Source organism: Liolophura sinensis, chromosome 3 (genome assembly GCF_032854445.1).
Source record: "Liolophura sinensis isolate JHLJ2023 chromosome 3, CUHK_Ljap_v2, whole genome shotgun sequence".
NCBI classification, from domain to species: Eukaryota; Metazoa; Mollusca; class Polyplacophora; order Chitonida; family Chitonidae; genus Liolophura; species Liolophura sinensis.
This window is the reverse complement of record NC_088297.1, coordinates 13,688,887-13,709,405: the sequence shown is the minus strand read 5'-3', so window position 1 is coordinate 13,709,405 and position 20,519 is coordinate 13,688,887. Positions and strand designations below refer to the sequence as shown.

Sequence of the window (20,519 nt, the reverse complement as noted above, 5' to 3'; positions counted from 1 at the left end):
AGCCACCACTACACAACAGAAGCATAAAATCCTGCGACAGTCGAGTGCCTGGATCATGCAGCCCCAGTGGTGCTTAGAATTATTTCCATTTGTTTCAGAATTGATCATGAATCTAGTTGTACAACAATCTTATCGTAATTTTGTAAACATTTAACAGAGCTCAAAATCACAAGCAAACCCGTCAATGGGCTACAACCAGAACCAGGAGTACCTCGGCCGTGCATCTGCAGGCTATTCAAACAGGGTTGATACAGTTCCTTGTAAAAGATATAGTAGGCCAACTGTATCAACAGTTCAAACAGTGGAATAAACATTCTCATATATAGTATGTCCATTTTCCGAGAAAGCTATTTACCACTTGGGCCTTCATAGCCGTCCACAACTTTTATCGGCGACAGACTACTGCGTAGACTATCATACGGAAAATACATTCGATGTTAGAGGGGTAGAGAAAATGTGACGTCAGCTTGCTCTCGATAATTGAGACGTGCTGAAACTGTGTCAAGACGAAGTTTCACTAAATTTTCACTGTTTTAAAAAAAAAATCTAAAAAATATGTAATGCCAGTTTAAGATACCTTGAATGGTAGTCTTTCAGTGGACATAAACATTAGGGAGGTGCTGTCTTTCAGTTTAAACAAAATGTTCTATGATGGGATTATCTGAAAAAAGTACTGCATGTATCGAGCTCGTGGTTTGCTCATGTAGAGCGCAGTAGCAAAAGGGAGATAATCCATCGTTGATTGGGTGTGTGACTATTAAATACCCTAAATTACTATCGTTCGCCGCTTTGTGAACTTTTCTGTATAAATGTGCATGATTCACGGCAGAATCAAGTTGAACTTTACAAAGGTCGCTGGAATCTCAGTTAATCACACTGACAGGAGTTGAAACAACATGGCCTTAGAAAATAGTTATAGTGTAAAGTATGCAGTGCATGTTTCATAAATGTATTTCACGGTAGACGTAAACAAGTTTCTGGGCACAGAAATAACTTCATGGATACTGACTTGTGAAAGCTTATCGAGGGGATGCCGTCATAATAGAAAAAAGTGGTGAAAGAACAACAACAAAGCCTCTTTCACCATGTCAAATTCTTCCAGCCTATCACCTGACACCCGGGAGTTTAAATACCAGACATGCCAGATGCTGGTTTCACTTTCAAAAGTTTAAATTGTTAGATTACTGTTGAAAGATGGTTAGCCCATGCTGACTTTTACAAATTTATATTTCAAACGTTTTTAGGGAAGTGGTGAATTCCAAATATAAGTTAAGATTTACTTTATTGTTTTGGGTAAAATTTCGTTCGTGGATCTAAGCTGGGTCTGATATAAATCTGTTATATTGGTCTATGTTAAAGCAATACTATGTGATGTGAAACTCACTAACTTTCGAGCAGCTAGCGCTGGTGTTCTGTACATACTTACAGATTTCTCAGTTGTTTTTCTTTTAAGGAGTGCCCATATATTATCACTGATAAATCCGACCAAGCCTTCTTAAACTAGCTAGTACATTAGAAGACTTGAAACATGAAAAATCTCAACTTCAGCTGTCATGTTCGAATGAAAACTCCTCATACGCCGAGCAACCCTACAACAAAATTTTGACCTTTCATTTTCATTGACACTGGCAGCCAGCAATGGCAAAATGACAACATTAATGTTGGCTTCTGGTGCCTGAGCGATTCCTGCACTCTCGCTTATAATTATCTGGAATAGTTATACCGTTTGCTTTTGTACGACGCTCTGCACTCTGCCAACCACGGGTCTGATTACTGTACTTCGGTCAATGTATATGTAGTGAACATTGTTCACTTTATCTGCATACAGTATTTGTGTAAATAAATACTGACATACCACGTATTTTGACGGAAAGCAACAATACATACACAAAAGTATAAGGCAATGCAATAACAAAATATGCCTCAAAATATACCGTATATCAGTTTGTTTTCCTCTTAAAAGAGACCCAGAGCATTACAACTCTATAGGATACAAGAGCTTGCGGGGCCTTGGCAACCCTTGGGACCGTCTCTCATTGGATGGGATAATGTCTTATGTACTTTTGCTGTTTGCTGTGCTGTTTGTTGTGCTGTTTGCGGTGCTGTTTGCTGTGTTGTTTGTTACCAAATGTAACGTAACGTTTTACTGTTGTAATTTGTCAGTCTATTCTTTCCCTACTCATCCAACTTTTTTTTCCTGTTAATTTCAATTGAGTTTATTAAGATCAGTTTTCAGGAGTATTTATTATGTAATAAACTGAATTCTAAATTGTGTGCCTTAAGATTTCTAAGTAAACATACGTATTAGTACCATAACAGATCAGATTTCTGGGTTAAACATGCCTAATGCCCCACGAATGAATAGACTGGTTTCTCAGGGATATTATCCATGCATATATATACATTTGGTCTTGCGTTGTCTTTTCTTTTAAAACTTCCCTAGCACAAATCAACCTCAACAGTGTGATCTCTTGCTTAAGTACATATAAATATAGCGAGTTTAGCTGAACTAAAAGGGTCCATGGCAGTAAAGTCTTTTCATGAAAAATAATCCCATTTTTCGAGCCTCTATCAGAGCAGTTGGTGAGTCTGTCTCCACCCTGCTGCCTTTAACATCATTATGAACGTACACCATAGACTCTGAACTTGAGGCCAAGTCTTTTATCAGCCAAAACACAAAACCGAAATGGCGGCCGAAGTATGGTAAACCCTGAAAATGTCCTTTTTTGTCAATTTGTGTTATTGCCATTGGACCATTTTTAGTTCGGCCAATCTGCATGGAAGGAACAGGTTATGGGAATGTTGTTATTGAGGCTGCTGCCCAATGGTGGAGTTACGTCATTCAGTGAAGAGTGCAGGTGCTTCTGGTGCCTGGGTAATCTCTGCACTCTCGCCTATTCTTAGCCAAGATACTCATTCCGCTTACTTTTGTACGAGAACACCACCTCTCTTAATATACCGCTCTTGTGGAAAGTCCGCCCATAGGCACATATATTATCTAAACCATTCTGCACAGCTGGCCTCTTTGATAGTTAGCTTCTACATTAGCTTCTCTAATAGCGAATATATTCTCCTTTATATATACAAATATGCACAGAACGTCTCTTTGATAGCTTCTACTTAGCGTTATGATAGCAGCCATAAAAACTCATATTTTGTCCTTTCAACAAATCCACACAGAACGTCTCTAGTGCTCTCACAGTGCTACATAGCGCTATTATAGCAGCGCGAATTGCGAATATATTGCTCTTCCAGGAAGATAATGCCTCTTTGACAGTTGGAGGCCTCCGTGGCTCAGATGGTTAGCGCCCTAGCGCAGCGTAATGACCCAGAAGCCTCTCACCAATGCGGTCGCTGTGAGTTCAAGTACAGCTCATGCTGGCTTCCTCTCCGGCCGTAAGTGGGAATGTCTGTCAGCAACCTGCGGATGGTCGTGGGTTTCCCCAGGGCACTGCCCGGTTTCCTCCCGTCATAATGCTGGCCGCCGTCGCATAAGTGAAATATTCTTGAGTACGGCGTAAAACATCAATCAAATAAATAAATAAATCTTTTACAGTTAGCTTTTGTAAAGCGATATTAACACCCAATACATTGCCCTTTCAACAAATCCGCACAGACATCTTATTGCATAGTTAGCTTCTAGCGCTATGATAGCAGGGCTAAATAGCGAATATATTGTGTTTGAACAAATGCTCACAGATGGCGTTTCTACGTAGCACTATGAAAGCTCTATTTTCATAACAAAAATAGCTTGAATAATTGGCTGCTATAAGCCTCAGAAAGCAGAACCAAATCATCATGAACTCCAGTATCTAGGTCGTGACATATGGGTGAATGCTCTGTCAGGGCGTTTATGATTGTATTTAACAGACCGCAGCACAGGGGTCATTTAAGGCGTGGCATACATATTGTATTCAAAGTATACACTTAAAAAGAAGCAGTTGGTCGTGTGTAGGCTTTATGAACATGGAGTGCAAAGGAAAAGGAAACTCACAGATACTGCGTAAAACTAAAAACTTGAAACATTGCTAAATTGCATTGCAGAGTTTAGATATGTTGCGTGTGCTGCTATCCGACATAAAACTGCCTACGATTACAAGCTACGTGCAGCAGGCAGTTGAGTCACATGACCCGGTCATGCGCAGTGGGCGTGGGTTGATGCATAATAGGCACTATGTAGCACCTTGACCACTATAAAGTTGTCATCCAGCTTGCCGCAATATACACTTCACGGACGCAAGAGTTGCCTGCAAGTTAATCACGGACAATATGGCGAAGCACACACTGGTGAAGATTTGTCGCTTCCTGTCCATTCTCATGATAATGTTGAAGCTGGCGAATGGTAAGTGTGTTCAGATTGATGTCTTTCTTTATTTTATCTATACACTCCATATATAAATCTCTTTGTTTTATGGTAAGAAAGAGGTCATAGTTTTTTGTTGTTCTCGACGCCTTTGTGGACAAACTTTTCGACATGGTTTCATGCAACTCTTTCGAATAAAAGAAAAAGGACGATATTGGGGATATTGAATAATTCTTAACCAGTGACTTCCAAAATATTAGGGGATTTAAACTGTCAGCAGTAAAGTTAATACACATCTTCATTTGTTTTCACTTAACATCTAGAAGCCCTCCAATCTGACAGAATCAATTTTCGACATTTTATTTGAATGCCCACAATTTGTCTTTACATTTAGACGAAATTACCGGCTTAAGTTTTCTGTTTTCGTAAAGCTGGGTTAGTCCTGCAACCGAATGCTTATATTTCATGACAGGGTACAAATTATATTCGGCCTCCCGAGATAAACTCTGCATAATGTACAGGTATGAGTATTTATTTCTGTATTAGAGACCTTCAGTTAGAAGTTACAAGTTCAACTTGTAACATGTAACTTCAAACTAGAATAGGTAAATTAATTCTAGTTTGAAGTTACACGTTACAACTTACAACTTGTAACTTCTATTTATGCTAGGGCGTGTGATTCCGACTGCGTCATAAAACGTTCTCGCTGAATTTTCATGTCACTGCTTGACTATCAAGAGCCTCCATTTAACGTTTCTTAAATTTTTTAAAAGGATACCAACTGTTCGTTACCATTTCTAAGCATTGGTGGGGCCTCCGTGGCTCAGTTGGTTAGCGCGCTAGCACACTGTAATGACCCAGAAGCCTCTCGCCAATGCGGACATTGTGAGTTCAAGTCCAGCTCATGCTGGCTTCCTCTCCTGCCGTAAGTGGGAAAGTCTTCCCGCAACCTGCTGGTGGTTGTGCGGGTCTGCCCGGTTTCCTCCCACCATAATGCCGGCCGCCGTCGTATGTGAAATATTCTTGAGTACGGCGTAAAGCACCAATCAAATAAATAAATAAATTTAGTCTTTAGACTTAAGTCAATAATTCAAACACAGTTACAATTCTGATGTTTCGCTCCAGAGTGTTTAAACTTCATACACTGATTCTTTACTGCAGAGCAATGTACCATCCACTGTTTAATGTTTACACCCTACCCTTAATATTTACATGTTTAGGAATTTGCACACTCAAAGCAACTTTTTCCAACATATACATGTATATCAGACCACATCCCAATATTTAACATTTTTTTCAAAACTGCGTTTTCATAAGAAACATAGAATTACTCTTCACATAATTTTGACGAAGCGGAATATTGCATTATGGGTTTCGACCTCATACTGCACTCTACGTTAATGACACGGTATCCTCTTTACAATATTTCCAATTACATAATTGTCTGCGCTTCTAGCAACGTCGAGGTTGTGTCAACTATGTTGATGAAAATAAAATATATGGTTGAGCTGCACAAACCTATTGTCCTTAAATATTAGCAAAACAGAATGTAAACAAGAATGTTGATGCATCAAAATATATACGTTCAATTAGCCAAGCTTGTGGGAATTTATTTCAATTTAAGCTGTTTCAACATCGCACATGAACTTAATTTGTAAAGACTTTCTGGTATCATTAAGTACAACCAAACATATACATTTATGTCCGCAAAAAAACACTCATTCTATACTAACTCTTTGCGTCGATGGCTTAGTACTTCTACAAGAACGCATGATGTGGCTCATAAGACTCATGATATATTATTTATTTATTTATTTATTTATTTATTTATTTATTTATTTATTTATTTATTTATTTATTTATTTATTTATTTATTTATTTATTTATTTATTTATTTATTTATTTATTTGATTGGTGTTTTACGCCGTACTCAAGAATATGTCACTTATACGACGGCGGCCAGCATTATGTTGGGTGGAAACCGGGAAGAGCCCGGGGGAAACCCACGGCCATCCGCACGTTGCTGGCAGACCTTCTCACGTACGGCCGGAGAGGAAGCCAGCATGAGCTGGACTTGCACTCACAGCGATCGCAGATCTATTATTTAAGATGTCATAATTCTTCTACATGTAATTGCGCTAACACACAGATATTCATCCTTCCTACTCACACACAAATAAATTTTTTCACCAAAAATTTTTCCTCCTTAGAAATTTAACCAGCTTTTCACAAATGTATCAGAAGCGTCCAATTTTCCCACCCAAACCCAGTTCCCTCAATCTCAATGTATCTCTTCTAGCCTCAGATCTATCAATACATTCCATCAAATCATAAGCCCGAAAAGTGTGTGCTTAGGGTCATAAGCCCGAAGAGTGAGTGCTTAGGGTCATAAGCCCGAAGACTGGGTGTTAAGGGCCATGAGTGAGTGCTTAGAGTCATAAGTCCGAAAAGATAGTGCTTAGGGTCATAAGTCCGGAGAGTGAGTGCTTAGGGTCATAAGTCCGGAGAGTGAGTGCTTAGGGTCATAAGCCCGAAGAAATTGGCATATATAGGTATAATTTATAGGAAGACCTACTTTACAATCTGACTCTGTAAACAGAATTAGTCGGTAGCCAAGACCACTCTATCTGCGTTATTTGGTTGGAGGGATAGTTTTCTTTTGTTGCAGATTTATGTTAGATACGACTGAACATGTGTAAGCAGGGGCATCTGTTTCGAAAGCGATGTTACTTTGAAACAGAAGATAACCTAAAGCTTTATTTTCAGGAAATTATGAAATTAGACTGGTCAATGGTGACACAAATGAGCTTCATTCTAACGGACGTTTGGAGGTGTTTTACAACGGCGAGTGGGGGACAGTGTGTGATGATATGTTTACCGATCTCACAGCAGCTACTCTCTGTGGGTTTCTTGGTTACAGGTATGCCAGTAATATTGTTTAATTGCATAAAAGACGGTGGATTCACGTAGCATTGAACACGTTTTCTCCTAAAATTTGTTTCGACAAGTACACATAAGATTTCAACTTTCTGAGACAAAAAATAATCCCTGTTTTAGTCACTGTGTGTGTGTGTTTACCTGTGCCTTAAACATGCGAAGTAACGCGGGACTTTTCCTCATTCTAAGAGAAAAAATGCAGTTGGTGTTTCTGTTTTTTTATTCACAACCCCTTACAACGTCTGTGATTTCTCCTTACTTGATTGGTTTTTAACAGCCGTGGTTACTTCGCTTGGAACTCCGCGTTCGGAAGAGGGACGGGGCCGATCTGGTTGGACAATGTGGTATGTTCAGGAACAGAGACTAATATAGATCAGTGTGATCACATCCCTTGGGGCTCGAATAACTGTGACCACGACGAGGATGTGGGTTTGATGTGCTCAAACCTGCCAATACGTAAGGTTACATTTGAATTATTGATTGTTCTCATTTCATAGAAAGTGTTTCTAGCATATTCATATTCTACAACACGCTGGATTCGTAACTTCCTTTAAAGACGATTTCAGTTAAGAATTTGTTATTGAAATGTGTGGTATTATTACCATTTTGACACGTCTATGTGTGGTATTATTACCATTTTGACACGTCTGTGTGCAGGATGTCCTTGAAGACACGATGCTGAGTCAATAAAAATCTGCGAGAAAGAAACTTTTGATGATTGAAATTTTAGTTTCAGAACTTTATGAACTGAAACTCATTAACGGTGAAGAAACAGCTACCTCTCTTTCCGGACAATTGGAAGTTTTCTTCGGTGGTGTGTGGGGGCCAGTCTGTGGAGACAACGTCAACGAGGTCACAGCAGTTTCTCTCTGCAGATTTTTGGGTTACAGGTATGGTAGGAATACACGTATATCTAAGTATAGATTCACCAGAACAGCCGCGATGGGTGGCAAGTGATTACACGTACCTCGTGAAATCCGACCTCTTGTCGATGTACTTGGGCTTATATTATAGCTTTTTTGCAAAAGTTTAAAGGGTATACCGGCGATACTTGGACATGAACTGAATCATTGGAAATTTAATCAAAGTTCTCCAATTATCTTACAATGTCTAAGAAAATTATCATTATCATTCACAAAATATAAACTTCGTCTATGCCCTCGTTACCGTTCAAAATCAGCACTTCAGTTCCTAAAATTTATAAAGCATATCGGATGATAACTTTTTGAAACTGTAGAATCATTTAAACACTTAAAGTAGTACTGGTACAAGTCGTATGTTTACTGATAGGCAATTGACCTTTCAGATAATTTGGCCAAAATCTCACGATCGTATAGCTTCTTTATTATTTTAAGGGAATGTGATTCTAGTGTTACATTTTTATATATATTAAGACCTTCTGACTTTTAATGGATTTTCTGGGTTTCGTTTTTACCAGCCGTGGCTATCGTGCAGCGAACGCCGTATTTGGGGAACCAACTAATCTCTTCTGGTTGGACAACTTGATGTGTTCAGGGAACGAGACTACTATATCCGAGTGTACATTTAACAAGCCTTGGAGAAACAATGATCGTTGTAAGGAGAGGAATGGCTTGGGTTTGGTGTGCACAAACTTGTCAGAAGGTATGTGTGTGAGAAGGTATGTGTGTGAGAAGGTATGTGTGTGGGTATGTGTGGGTGTAAGGCTGGCTGTATGAATGTATGTATGTATATGTAGGACATCGTACCTAACAATTTTTACACATTCGGCAGTAGAGGGAGTGTTATAACGATTTTGTCCGCCCGTTGGTTCGCCCGCCCGTCCGTCCGTCTGTCTGTCTATCCGTTTATCCGTCTCTCCGTCAATCTGTCTGTCTGTCTATCCGTCTGTCTGTCTGTCTGTCTGTCTGTCTGTCAGTCCGTATTCGTCTGTGGACTATCTCTTCAATTGTTTTCCACGGGGACTTTTAATTTTTGCTGGAAACAAGGATATACAGAATTTGCCTATATCCGCGCCTGTCGGTTTACCTGATCTCCATTTTAACTATAGATCCAATAAAAATAGTTATCATTAAATCTCCGGGCTACAACTCTAACTGTTTTCTGCGTAGAGTTCTAATTTTTGGTGGATACATACATATACAGATGACTCGGTTGTCACGGTTACTGGATCTCCAGTTTCCCTATACATACTATATAAATACCTATATATACAATATACTGCGGGGCCTCCGTGGTTGAGTTTTAATGTCCTGGCTACAACTTATAAGTGAAATATTCCTGAGTACGGCGTAAAGCACCAATCAAAGAAATAAATATACTATATATGTGGATATGATTTCGTGTCCCGGCTACAACTTCAACTTCTGCGACAACTTCTGCGTCCACATTGGTGAGAGGCTTCAGGGTCATTGCGCCACGCTGGTGTGCTAACCCCCCGAGGCCACGGAGGCCCCTAAAATACTAAAGTATGATACTTTGTAGAAAACTTGAGTTCCCTTCCTTTCGATATGCTTTAACCAGTTACTGTCTTGGCTCTTAAGAAAAATGGGGATGGCGGGAAATGCCTTCATATAGGCCAAATAGTTTCTTCAACTCCAACGTAATACCTATGTACAATACACTTCTAACACTGGGATGTTTTGGGGAGTTTTTGTTGTTGTTGCTTTTTAATTTGCTAAGAATTTGCTAAAATCATTCCGAAATAAAAAAAAAAATATTAAATAAAAATAGAGGTGAGCGAATGACTTTTTCGATTAACGTGAGTACCAATCACTTGTGAGTGTCCGTGTATGACTTTCTTTTTATAGGCGGTAAGCATTGCTTGCCTACTGTTTAACTCAGAACCATTTCAGGAACAAATTACAGAACAGATGATAGATATTTAACTGGCCGCTGCCTTCCTTAAGTACTAAGAAACGTTGACAATGAAGTAAAAATCATTGGACAACCCATTAAAATTGTATATGATAATACCGTCACTTATTAAGAACTCAAACCATACAAGATTAGAATTGTAATTATTCTCATTCTCGTTTTTTGGCACATTTATGAATATACAATATGTTTTAGGTAATGACATTACGTTGTGCATGTATACTTATTGTGCAGAATGAACGGGGTCGTCTTCCCCACAACGGCTGATGCGATTGAGCTAAAATTTAAACTGAAGTTGTAGGAAGCCTCTTTGGAACACTTGGAGGGTTTCTGGTTGGTCGCCAACAACTATCGAAAGGGTTATTTTGTGATTAGTAATATCAGTCAATGTTTGTGGGACCCAAACTAACTTCATAAACCCCAAAAAGGCACTAAACATTTATTTAAAGTGTTAACATGATCTGCAACATCTCCGAGGGAGTTTGAGAGGAGTGAGAGACCCGGGACTTATTCCAAATGAAGGAGGGTCCACTAAAACATAATTTGGGATTTATTTTTTCTAGAAACAACCATCGTGAAGATTGCCCGAGATAGGGATAGTCCACTTTTTGCTACAATTCTGTCACATGACGTTTGTATCTGTTCTCATCAACACGATGTTTAATTGAGACGAGATGGCTCACTTATAAACAAGGAGGTCATCCAGTAATGAGGTAATGATACCATTGAAATGATTCTGAAATAAGACTTTCACATGGAATAAAAATATTAGTTTCAGAAACTTATGCCGTACGACTGGTCGATGGTCACAAAACGACAACCAGGCTGAGCGGACGCCTGGAAGTTTTTTATGGTGGTGTATGGGGGACAGTGTCACATTGTTACAACAACGCCAACGAGCTTACAGCAGTTACTTTCTGTGGATTCTTTGGATACAGGTACAAGATAACATTCGTACAATATTAAGCCCATAGTACTTGTCGCGGCCTCGCTTGGCGCTTAGCACTGAGAGGTTACGTCCCGGATGTTGTCCCTGTGTCGGTATAGGGTGGCTTGGTGGGGTGTCATGCTCGTGTCTTCGGCATGATACTTCAGTGGCGGCAGCAAGAGGACGCGATATATGTACACACTACTAATGACTCCTTGTCGTCACATGACATAAAAATGGTTAAGTACGACTTAAAACTCGTAGTAAGCGTAGTAGTAAGCCAACTTCCAAAAGATCATTATTAATAATACAAAATCTCTAACATGTATAAATCGTTGCCGTGGGGTAATGTTATATACGAGGTAGATTTCAGGCGGCAGAGATGATGACTAAATGCAGAACGCAGACGTAAAGGAAAACTTAGTGCGAAAATCAACCAAAAACACTTTTTTTGAGGTTTTAATTCCGAAGTCGTTGTGCTTCGTTGTGCTGATTTGAGGTTTTCGATTGGTCAGGCACATAGCGGTGAATTGGTCACTGATTAATTGGTTTGAGGATTTCGATTGGTCAGCACAGAGCGGCAAATTGGATATAGATTAACTGTCCGTTGGTTTGAGGATTTTGACTGTTTTTTAAGTATCTGAAATTAATTTTAAGATGCTAAATGGAAGTGTTTTGAGATATCGACCAAAATGTCACTGGCATACAGAGGGGAAAAAATTAAAGCAATGATGTGCATAATCCAACAAGTTGACATTGCTTGTGGAAGCCAATGGGCCCGACGTCAACATTCCGGCAGTTTATCTCGTTATGTTGGCCTTTCCTGCGTGCTTTTCAGGGAAGTTTATGAAATTTGTAAATACCTTATAGCTTTTATAGTAGTAAAATGTTCCAGTATACTCGGGTATTAAACAGTATTTCAGAGTATGATGAAACAACCAAAAGTAACCAACTAACGTGGGGGTATGTTAGTTACAGCTCCATTTGGTGCCCACCACTCAAGGTCAAACCGGAACCAACACACAGAAGCGAACCAGAAAATTCAGGCCATGCGGAAGTGCTTCTATTAAATTCTCTTGTTACTCTGAATAATACTAGCGTTCTGCTTTTAGACATGACGTCATCCCCACCCCCCCAATTCCACCTTCCTTATTAGCTCTGCGACTCACCACCTTTAGTGCCTACTGGTACCTTTAAGCCTTTATGTGCAATGATAAATCGATTGTATATTTTTTTGACAGGGATGGCACTTACTGGAATACCTTTTTTTCTGGAGCAGGGACCGGGGTCGTCTGGCTGAACAACGTTATCTGTGCTGGCAACGAAACGGATATATCTAAATGCTCTCACGGACCTTGGGGAAGCAGTAACTGTAGCCACAGCCGTGACCTATGGTTGTCCTGCTCAGGCCCAACAAGTAAGACCACAGTAGAACGTGTGTAGGGATAATGAATGAATAAAGGAGTGTTTAGGGTTTAATGTCGTACCGCATCAAATGAAAAACAGTATGCGAACAGGTTTTACTCGTGATAAAATCACTCATCTTCACGGAAACGGAGTGTGAAGTTTAAGCGCAGAATTCCCAGATGTAACATAACCTTACTGACGTGAATACATGCATCACACAATTTACCGGCATGGTAATGGTGTTGTCTCACAAATCGCCTTACATGAATAGCGTGAACGGCCCAATTATATTTCGTATTTACAGCTGTAATACATTCATATGTTCAAGAAGTATCATTACGAACGGGGATATCCACTGTGCTCTTTTTGAATACTGGATTATTGTATAGTATTTGCTTTCAAATCGGTATTGTGATGAGTCTATGAAACATAAAGAAAACTAGCGCCGGAACCGAGTGAAACGAGACACCTTATTTCGGAATTACACACTGTGTTGGACGTTGTCAAATGTTTGTTTATATGCCACAGTTTACAGTTCTGCGGTGCGGCCCTGTGATACATGTCATTTATTGAATCGTGGCTGTTTATCCCTGCATTTGACTTTTACATCTACCGTAGATCTGAAAGACAAAGTTTGTGTGAAATTTTATTGAGGGAAGCATTTGATCTGGTTTAGACAAAGAAATAAAGAGGTGCGTTATTTTAAAATGTAAACGAAGTTTGAAAATTCCCATGAGTAACTTTTTCGTCCATTGTAAAAGCTGACATACTTTCCTCAAAAGTAAACTAACAGTTAGAACATGTTGGTGACACCAAATATCAACATCCACGGTGAACGTCCGCTCGTGACCTAGTGTCATGGCTAAATTAGTTTCATGTGCTTTGTTCACGATTACTACTTTTCCATGGTTTAATTTGGCTAAAATTGACCGCCTATTAAATTAATTACCTCTCTTGAACCAAACAGATTTGTAAAGAGGAAAGTTCAACTTATGCGCTACTTTTGGCACCCTATATTAGAGTCTACCAAATGCCTCTGCTCTAGGGGACGTGTAATTTGCTACAATTTAGGCATGTACATAAACAGTTAGAATAAAACCCTAATGGAGGCATATTGACATCAGATCGTATATCACCGATGTAGACCCGATATTGTCCATGCATATACTCACAAACTGCTGCGCCAATTTGGACGAAACTTACCATACATCTCTCCTGTCATGTGATCTTGTGCATGCTTAGGATCAAAGGCAATTGATCAATTATTATCATAATTACCTACCCTCCTTAGGCAGTGGCCGTAGCCGTTCAATCTACCAACCTCTGCTGGAACTCCCTGCAAATCCTTGTACTGGGGATCTGGAGACCGCTAATCCACATTGACCAATGGAAACATTGAAATGTTTGAACCACTGGATTACATGTATGTTAGAAGAGGATATAATTGTTTAGCGGGAGTTAGGGATTCTGAGGATGGACTGCGTGGAAGTCTGAGACTGCTGCGCTAACACTACCGCACTCTGCAGCGCCGTGAAGCAGAGAGGCTTCCCAGTTTCTGTCTTCAGTGGTAACTAATACATAAAATGTCTTTTCCCTAAAGAATATGCCTGGAAGACTTGTATGCAGAGCTGTTTGTCCCTGAATTTGTCATAGACAATAACGTCATCTTATCTACGAATTTTGTTTAATTCAGTGTTCAGTCAACTTCTTACTTAAATCATGAATATGAAGACGTAACTCCACATCTAGCAATGAAAATTTGTAGTTTTTGCGAAGGCTTTCTGCTTGTACGGAGTGCTCATTGGCTAACAATGATTGTGTCGATCGCCACTTGTACCAGAAAAACGGGTGTCTTTGGACAGAGCCTGAAACCATAAGGTTATGGAAGTCTGTCGTGGAGAGAGTAATTATTGCCCTCATTTAGGTCTTTGCGTCAAGGTGCTTTTACCATGTATTCAGAGTTTGTCCATGCAACAATCCCTAATGTACTGGGCCCAGTTGTCCGATAGTGTATTAGCTAATACTGGTTTATAAGTCATATTATATATTTAAGCTTTTAGTTAGACTTAGCAGCCATTGCAGTTGTCCAAAACCAAAGTATAACAGCAGAAGATTTATTTCATATTAATTATACTGTTACAGAATTATTTTGGGGCAATGTACAAACTTAGCTTAAAGTTAAATCTGGTATTAAGTCTCAAGGCAGTTTTGAAGAACCTCTTCAAGAACCTTTCCAGATTGCAAGAACCTATTTCCATGAAACTTAGCATACATCTTCCCCATTATTTAGACTTATGCTGGCATAAGATCAATTACAATCGGGTAATCATAGTTAATAGTATGACAAAAATCAAAAAACCTGGTATGATTCGTTGAAACCATAACTCCCTACTTATGAATAGTTCATACCGAGGCAGAGTGAATGCGAAAATTCCAGGGAAATATTCCGCCTTTTTCCCGAAAGTAACTAGAAATATTTTCCACATATGACGGCCATTCTTCCCTTTAAGGGCCCGCATGTATATGTGTTGTTGTTGGAAGTCAAGGCGTAACGAAAAGGTATACAGCTTTCGAGCAATTTTATATCCCCTGTGGATAAAGGGTTCCTGTGATTGTATATTTTAGAAACTGCGCATACATGTGGTTAACATGTAAGTCTTGAAGTGTTAAGTGGAGAGATTGTATTTCTGCTTCCCGTTTCGCAGGATGCTCCATCAATGGAACCCCTTATAATGACGGGGAGGTGGATCCAAATGCTTCCTGCAGAGTATGCGACAGTGCACGGGACCCGTCTGAATTTACCCTTATGTGTGAGTATAGCGTAGATTTTCTCAGGATGGTAAAAGTTCATTATGCTATGGGTCTCTAAAACAGCGTGCCACAAAGTTGAGCAGTTGTTAAAATTACATCTGTTAAATTTCATACGTGTAAAGTCGCCAAAAGCACGAAATATGCATTCTGGCTTGGCGTGTTAGAATGTAGTTAGGTCAATTTTTTCGTTAACAAGAAAACACAATCCTGAGCTAACTAAAATGTCGAGTTGTTATAATTCCCGGTATAATAGTCCGGTATGTATAACCAGTTACTAACGGGTTACATCTTTCAACCGCTATTACATCTCGAGTACGAAGCTGAATTGACCATGATTGTTATTTCGTATTGCGTGACTAATGTGTGACCGATGTTTTCACAAAGCGCAAACTCAAGACAGGAATGAACAAAGTCAGGAATAAACAAAGGCATAAATTCCACAAAGTCAGAAATGAATAAAGGCAGGAATGAAAAAAGACTAGAATGAACAAAGACAGGAATGACTAAAGTCAGGAATAAACAAAGGCGGGAATAAATAAAGGCGTCAGTGGTTTCCCCTTGATTTGGATTGGCGCATTCTATTATAGTACTTTGTGTATTCTATGTCAGCACTAGTCGGGAAATCAGTCACTGTCTGTCATTATCAGGTATTAACAATCCCACTTTTGCTCTAATCTGAGCTGATCATGTTATTTTTCAGCACAAAAATGCTTTGTCAATGACGTTTGCTATGACGAAGGGGATGAGGACCCTAATGATCCTTGCAAAAAGTGCATCAGTGCAATCAGCACAACGAGCTTCAGTCCCATCAGTAAGTGCACTGGGCTGTACACTGGAATGTATTTGTTTATTTTAAGCTGTTGCACCGTTTATGAAAATCGTTTTCTGGATTGACACAGTCAGAATTCATGAACAGAAATCTGTCCTCAAAGCCAGGTTCTATACTGTCAGTCGAACTAGATGATATTTAATGGCGTCCTAAAAGCTGTTCATATTATAACGTGCTTTATTATGTCCTGTCTCTGTGTCGAACTAGATCATAGCTCATCACATCATTTATCGTTTTCTTAAATCATTCATTCGCTTCAAATTCTGAGTTAGTACTTAACAAGCCTTCATGTATGTGTCAAACTAGTTTGTATTTGTCCATTTTCAGACTGTGTGCCAGGGTATATCGCAGTTAAGTGTCCCAAAATAACAGGGTTGTTCATGTTTTACCACGGTCGAAACCATTATTACGGTCTATTTCTTTTAGAGGGTCGCCTGTATTCAGCTGTCTGTAAAATGTCATGCTCGCCTTTAGTAAATGTCACATAACAACCCAAGCTCTGGGAACTGGACATATTATTACCCCACACTTTTTCTAATGTATAATGTTAAAGCCCATATTCTCTGTTTCGACGGCAAGAACCAATTGCCTCGGGTAACTTCATAATTATTCAGAAATGTTTTGAAGGAGGGTAACAACAGTTACCTGAATTGCTGTTGACTTTACTGTAATCCCTGTTTCTGCCATGTTTGAAATTGTTTTAGTATTAGTATAATATAGCCTTAATAAGTGAATTTTATTTTATCTGTTGTAATGTATGATCTCACGGCAGTGTGGTTTTAGAGATAGATATACTATCCAAAAAAAGAAACGCATAGGTGTTTTGTTTTATTTTGAAATGAAATAAATACATTTTGTCTTCATTTCATGAGCGAAATGTGTTTTAATATTGTTAATAGTCACAGTTAGCACACATTTTATTCCTGGTTGAAAATGTTGAGTTTGGAGGCCGTTTTTGGAAGAAGTAAAAAATACAGCACCACACTGCATCACGTGCAGTCTTACACGCCGAACTTACGCATGGAAAGCATGCAGTGTGTGACTATAAAACCGCAACTTCGGGCCGGAAATCGGCGTCTTTCAAGTGGTGTTTTCAAGCTGATTCAACATGCCACGTCTTGACACTGTCACAAGAAATATTGCCATTGGAAGACTTCAAGCTGGAGAGTCCCAATCGTCCATTTCTAGGCGTCTACACGTCAGCCAGAGCACGATTTCACGGCTTGCTGCCCACTACAACAATACTGGGACAACAAATGACCGTCGGCGTTCAGGTCGACCACGTGTCACTACAGCAGCCCAAGATCGCTACATAAGGGTCCTCCATTTGCGTGACCGTTGTGCTACAGCTGAAAGCACAGCAGCCAGCATACCGGGACTGAGGAGGATATCAGGTCAGACAGTGCGGAACAGGCTGAGGGAACATGGACTGAGAGCCAGGAGGCCCTATGTTGGGATCGTGCTGCGTCCTCACCATCGCGCCAATCGCCTCCGATGATGTAACAACGTGACTGCATGGAATCTACGCAACTGGCGACGCATTTGGTTCAGTGATGAGTCCAGATTCCTATTGCAGAGACGTGATGGTAGAAACCGGGTTTACAGACGTGCTCACGAACGTTATGCCCCTAACTGCGTACGCCAAGTGGACAGATTTGGTGGAGGGAGTGTGATGATGTGGGCAGCAATATCGTATACTGGTCGTACAAATCTTGTCCACGTTCAGGGAAATCTTACGGCCGTACGCTACCGAGACACCATCCTGCAGCCACACCTCTTACCTGTCATTGACGTTCAGCGGGAGTTGTTCCAGCAGGACAACGCCAGACCGCACACGGCACGTGTCACAAGGGACTTCCTCGCCGAAAACAATGTAAATGTGCTACCCTGGCCGTCCCGTTCCCCGGATCTTAACCCAATTGAGCATCTGTGGGATGAACTTGATCGACGTCTACGCCAACGTCAACCTCAACCCCAAACGCTTCAAGAGCAAGTTGCATGTTTGCAGGAGGAGTGGCAGAACATTCCCCAGGCCTCTATCCAGCGTCTCATCCAGTCCATGACAAGGCGTGTCAGAACTGTTATTCGTGCCCGTGGTGGTCATAACAGATACTGACATTCCACTCAAGTGGGAGACTCATTGTGAGTGTCTTACCTCAAGTTGATGGCCTTGTTGTCTAGATATGGACCCTTCCTTAATCTGTGTAAAAAAATATTTGCAGAATAGCAATTCTTATTTGGTTATGCATAATTGAAAAGACTGCATCACCTCCGCAAAAAACCGGGTTATGCATTTCTTTTTTTGGATAGTATATTAGGAAATTAAAGCGATCTAGTTATTCGCAGACAGTAGTGTAGGCTGTTTTATTGCATGGACTTTGTTCTGACGGCTTGTTAGTGCAGCCATTGTAAAACAAATCTCTCTCCACGCCCATTGTTCAGCATGCAACTCGCAGACTTCACAAATTGATTAGAAATTTTGTTGTAGCATTCTTCAAGACGATATTTTTATAATTTACCCAAGGTGGCTGCTCCATTAATGGCGTGTGCTATGCGGACAAGGCGATGAATCCTGACAATACCTGTGAACAGTGTGACGTCAGCGTGAGCGCGTCACATTGGTCATCCGCTCTGCACGAGTTGAAAAATGGTAAGGCGACCGCCAATGAACAAGCAACCTTACGCCCGTCCTTATCAGTTTTATTCCGAGCATTGTCAAATAACATTCAGTTACTTTTTCACGTAAACCTTGGAAGTATTGTCTAGATGTATATACTGAACCAGGGAGCGTTGATTAGCTATTTCTTTGGAAAACTGGTCATAGAGGGAACAACTTTGAGTTAGAAATGCCACTAAGGTGCCCGATTGGTGGTATCCCCGATGTGTATACATGAGTACCAGAGTTTCACCCAAACCGAATCCTGATAACCGTTATGCAAGTGACAAAATCAGGAGTATGCCGTTAGACATAAGTCTAACCAGTAAAGAAAATGACATGATTTTCTGCAGTACACGAGATTGTTATGACAATGCGTTTATACCTTTGCCCTTTCCTCTGTACTTACTAGGTAGGACCATAACTTGTTCGAGATTTTGTGACTTCATTCGTCTCCAAGGTGCTAGTCTCATCTCAGATGTTTGTTCCAACCCGGTTTCCGTAAGTACAAAGAACTTCCGGGACATCTGTTTTATGAAGGATACGTCGTCTCTACACTGCCCAGCGGGAGGAATAACGCTGACCAAGTACAAGGCCATGTGTAGTCACACCACCGCTAGCGGAGCTTCAGCAGACGCAGTGGTTTGTCCATAGCAGACAGTGTACAGCCATCGACACCATCCCGGGCGAAGACTCAAGATTTCTTCACCGACCTTTACTGATGTATACATGTATGAACAGAAAATACATTTTAAGAATGAAATCATCTGAAAAAAAAATGTTCAAACCAAATGAAACAGTAAACTAATTTCTCAAAGTTTGAAACTTATCTTGTTTGTTTATTCTGATGAGCTGTTTAATAGTCAAATAACTGGATGATTGGATTTCTGGTCGATGAATCGGTTGGTCATTAGTTAATTAATGAGCTTGTTTAACTGGTGGACGAGTTGAAAAATTGATACTGGCGAACCGTTTGTGGGTACCCAGAAAACGTTTACCCCGGGCACTCCGGTGTCCTCCCCTCAGACACTTAGCCACTGCAACACATGTGAAAACATCTTTAGCACCGTGCTAATCATAAGTCAAAATAATCAAATATTGCCCTATGGACATTTTTGTAAGAGACCTATTTCGTCTGCTGTACATTTTGCAAGATCAATATTTTCCTTGGAGAATATATTGTAAAATAAACAATTAGTCAGATGTGCATTTTACTATATGAACATTTTGTCAGATGCAAATTTTGGCAGATTAGCTATTTTACAGAACAACATTTTGCCAGAGGAATATTTTGCCGTATTAACCATTTCCCAGAGGAGCATTTTACAAGATGAATATTATGCCGGATTAACCATTTCCTAGATGAGCATTTTGCGAGATGAAGATTATGCCAGATTAACCATTTCCCAGATGAACCTTTTCTGAAATAAACCTTTCTAGAATGTGTTCTGTTATTATAACACAGTCTTGTGTAATATTCAACACAGTATCCTGTTAGTCTAATGGAATCGTTACGTTGAATCAATAGAATATGTGTGTTACTTTTAAAAGAATTTTGTCTACACACGTGTAACTTCACAAAGCGGGTGAAAAGTGACACTGGGTGTAAGGCAAAGCTGGTGATACGTGTGAGATAAAGGGAGGTCAGAGGCACTACACCACAGCTGATCGCTTGCGCTTCGTAGCATATGTCTGCAAATCATTTGAACACACGAGATATTGGCCCATGCCCAGCCCCGGACGGGGAATCCCAGACATTCCTCGCAGTTGATATGGCCGCTTAGGCTGTCTG

The 20,519-nt window shown here is 40.1% G+C and overlaps 1 protein-coding gene across 1 annotated transcript; it reads left to right on the top strand.

Moving 5' to 3' along the window:
- The first annotated feature begins 4,226 nt into the window (after positions 1-4,226).
- On the top strand, positions 4,227-19,381 carry LOC135463387 (neurotrypsin-like). Its single transcript, XM_064740645.1, has 11 exons — positions 4,227-4,342; positions 7,070-7,223; positions 7,518-7,696; positions 7,971-8,130; positions 8,679-8,863; positions 10,869-11,034; positions 12,266-12,441; positions 15,137-15,241; positions 15,943-16,053; positions 18,596-18,721; positions 19,140-19,381. The coding sequence occupies exons 1-11, from the start codon at positions 4,270-4,272 to the stop codon at positions 19,379-19,381; spliced, it is 1,677 nt and encodes a 558-aa protein (XP_064596715.1). The 5' UTR covers positions 4,227-4,269.
- The last annotated feature ends 1,138 nt before the right edge of the window (positions 19,382-20,519 follow it).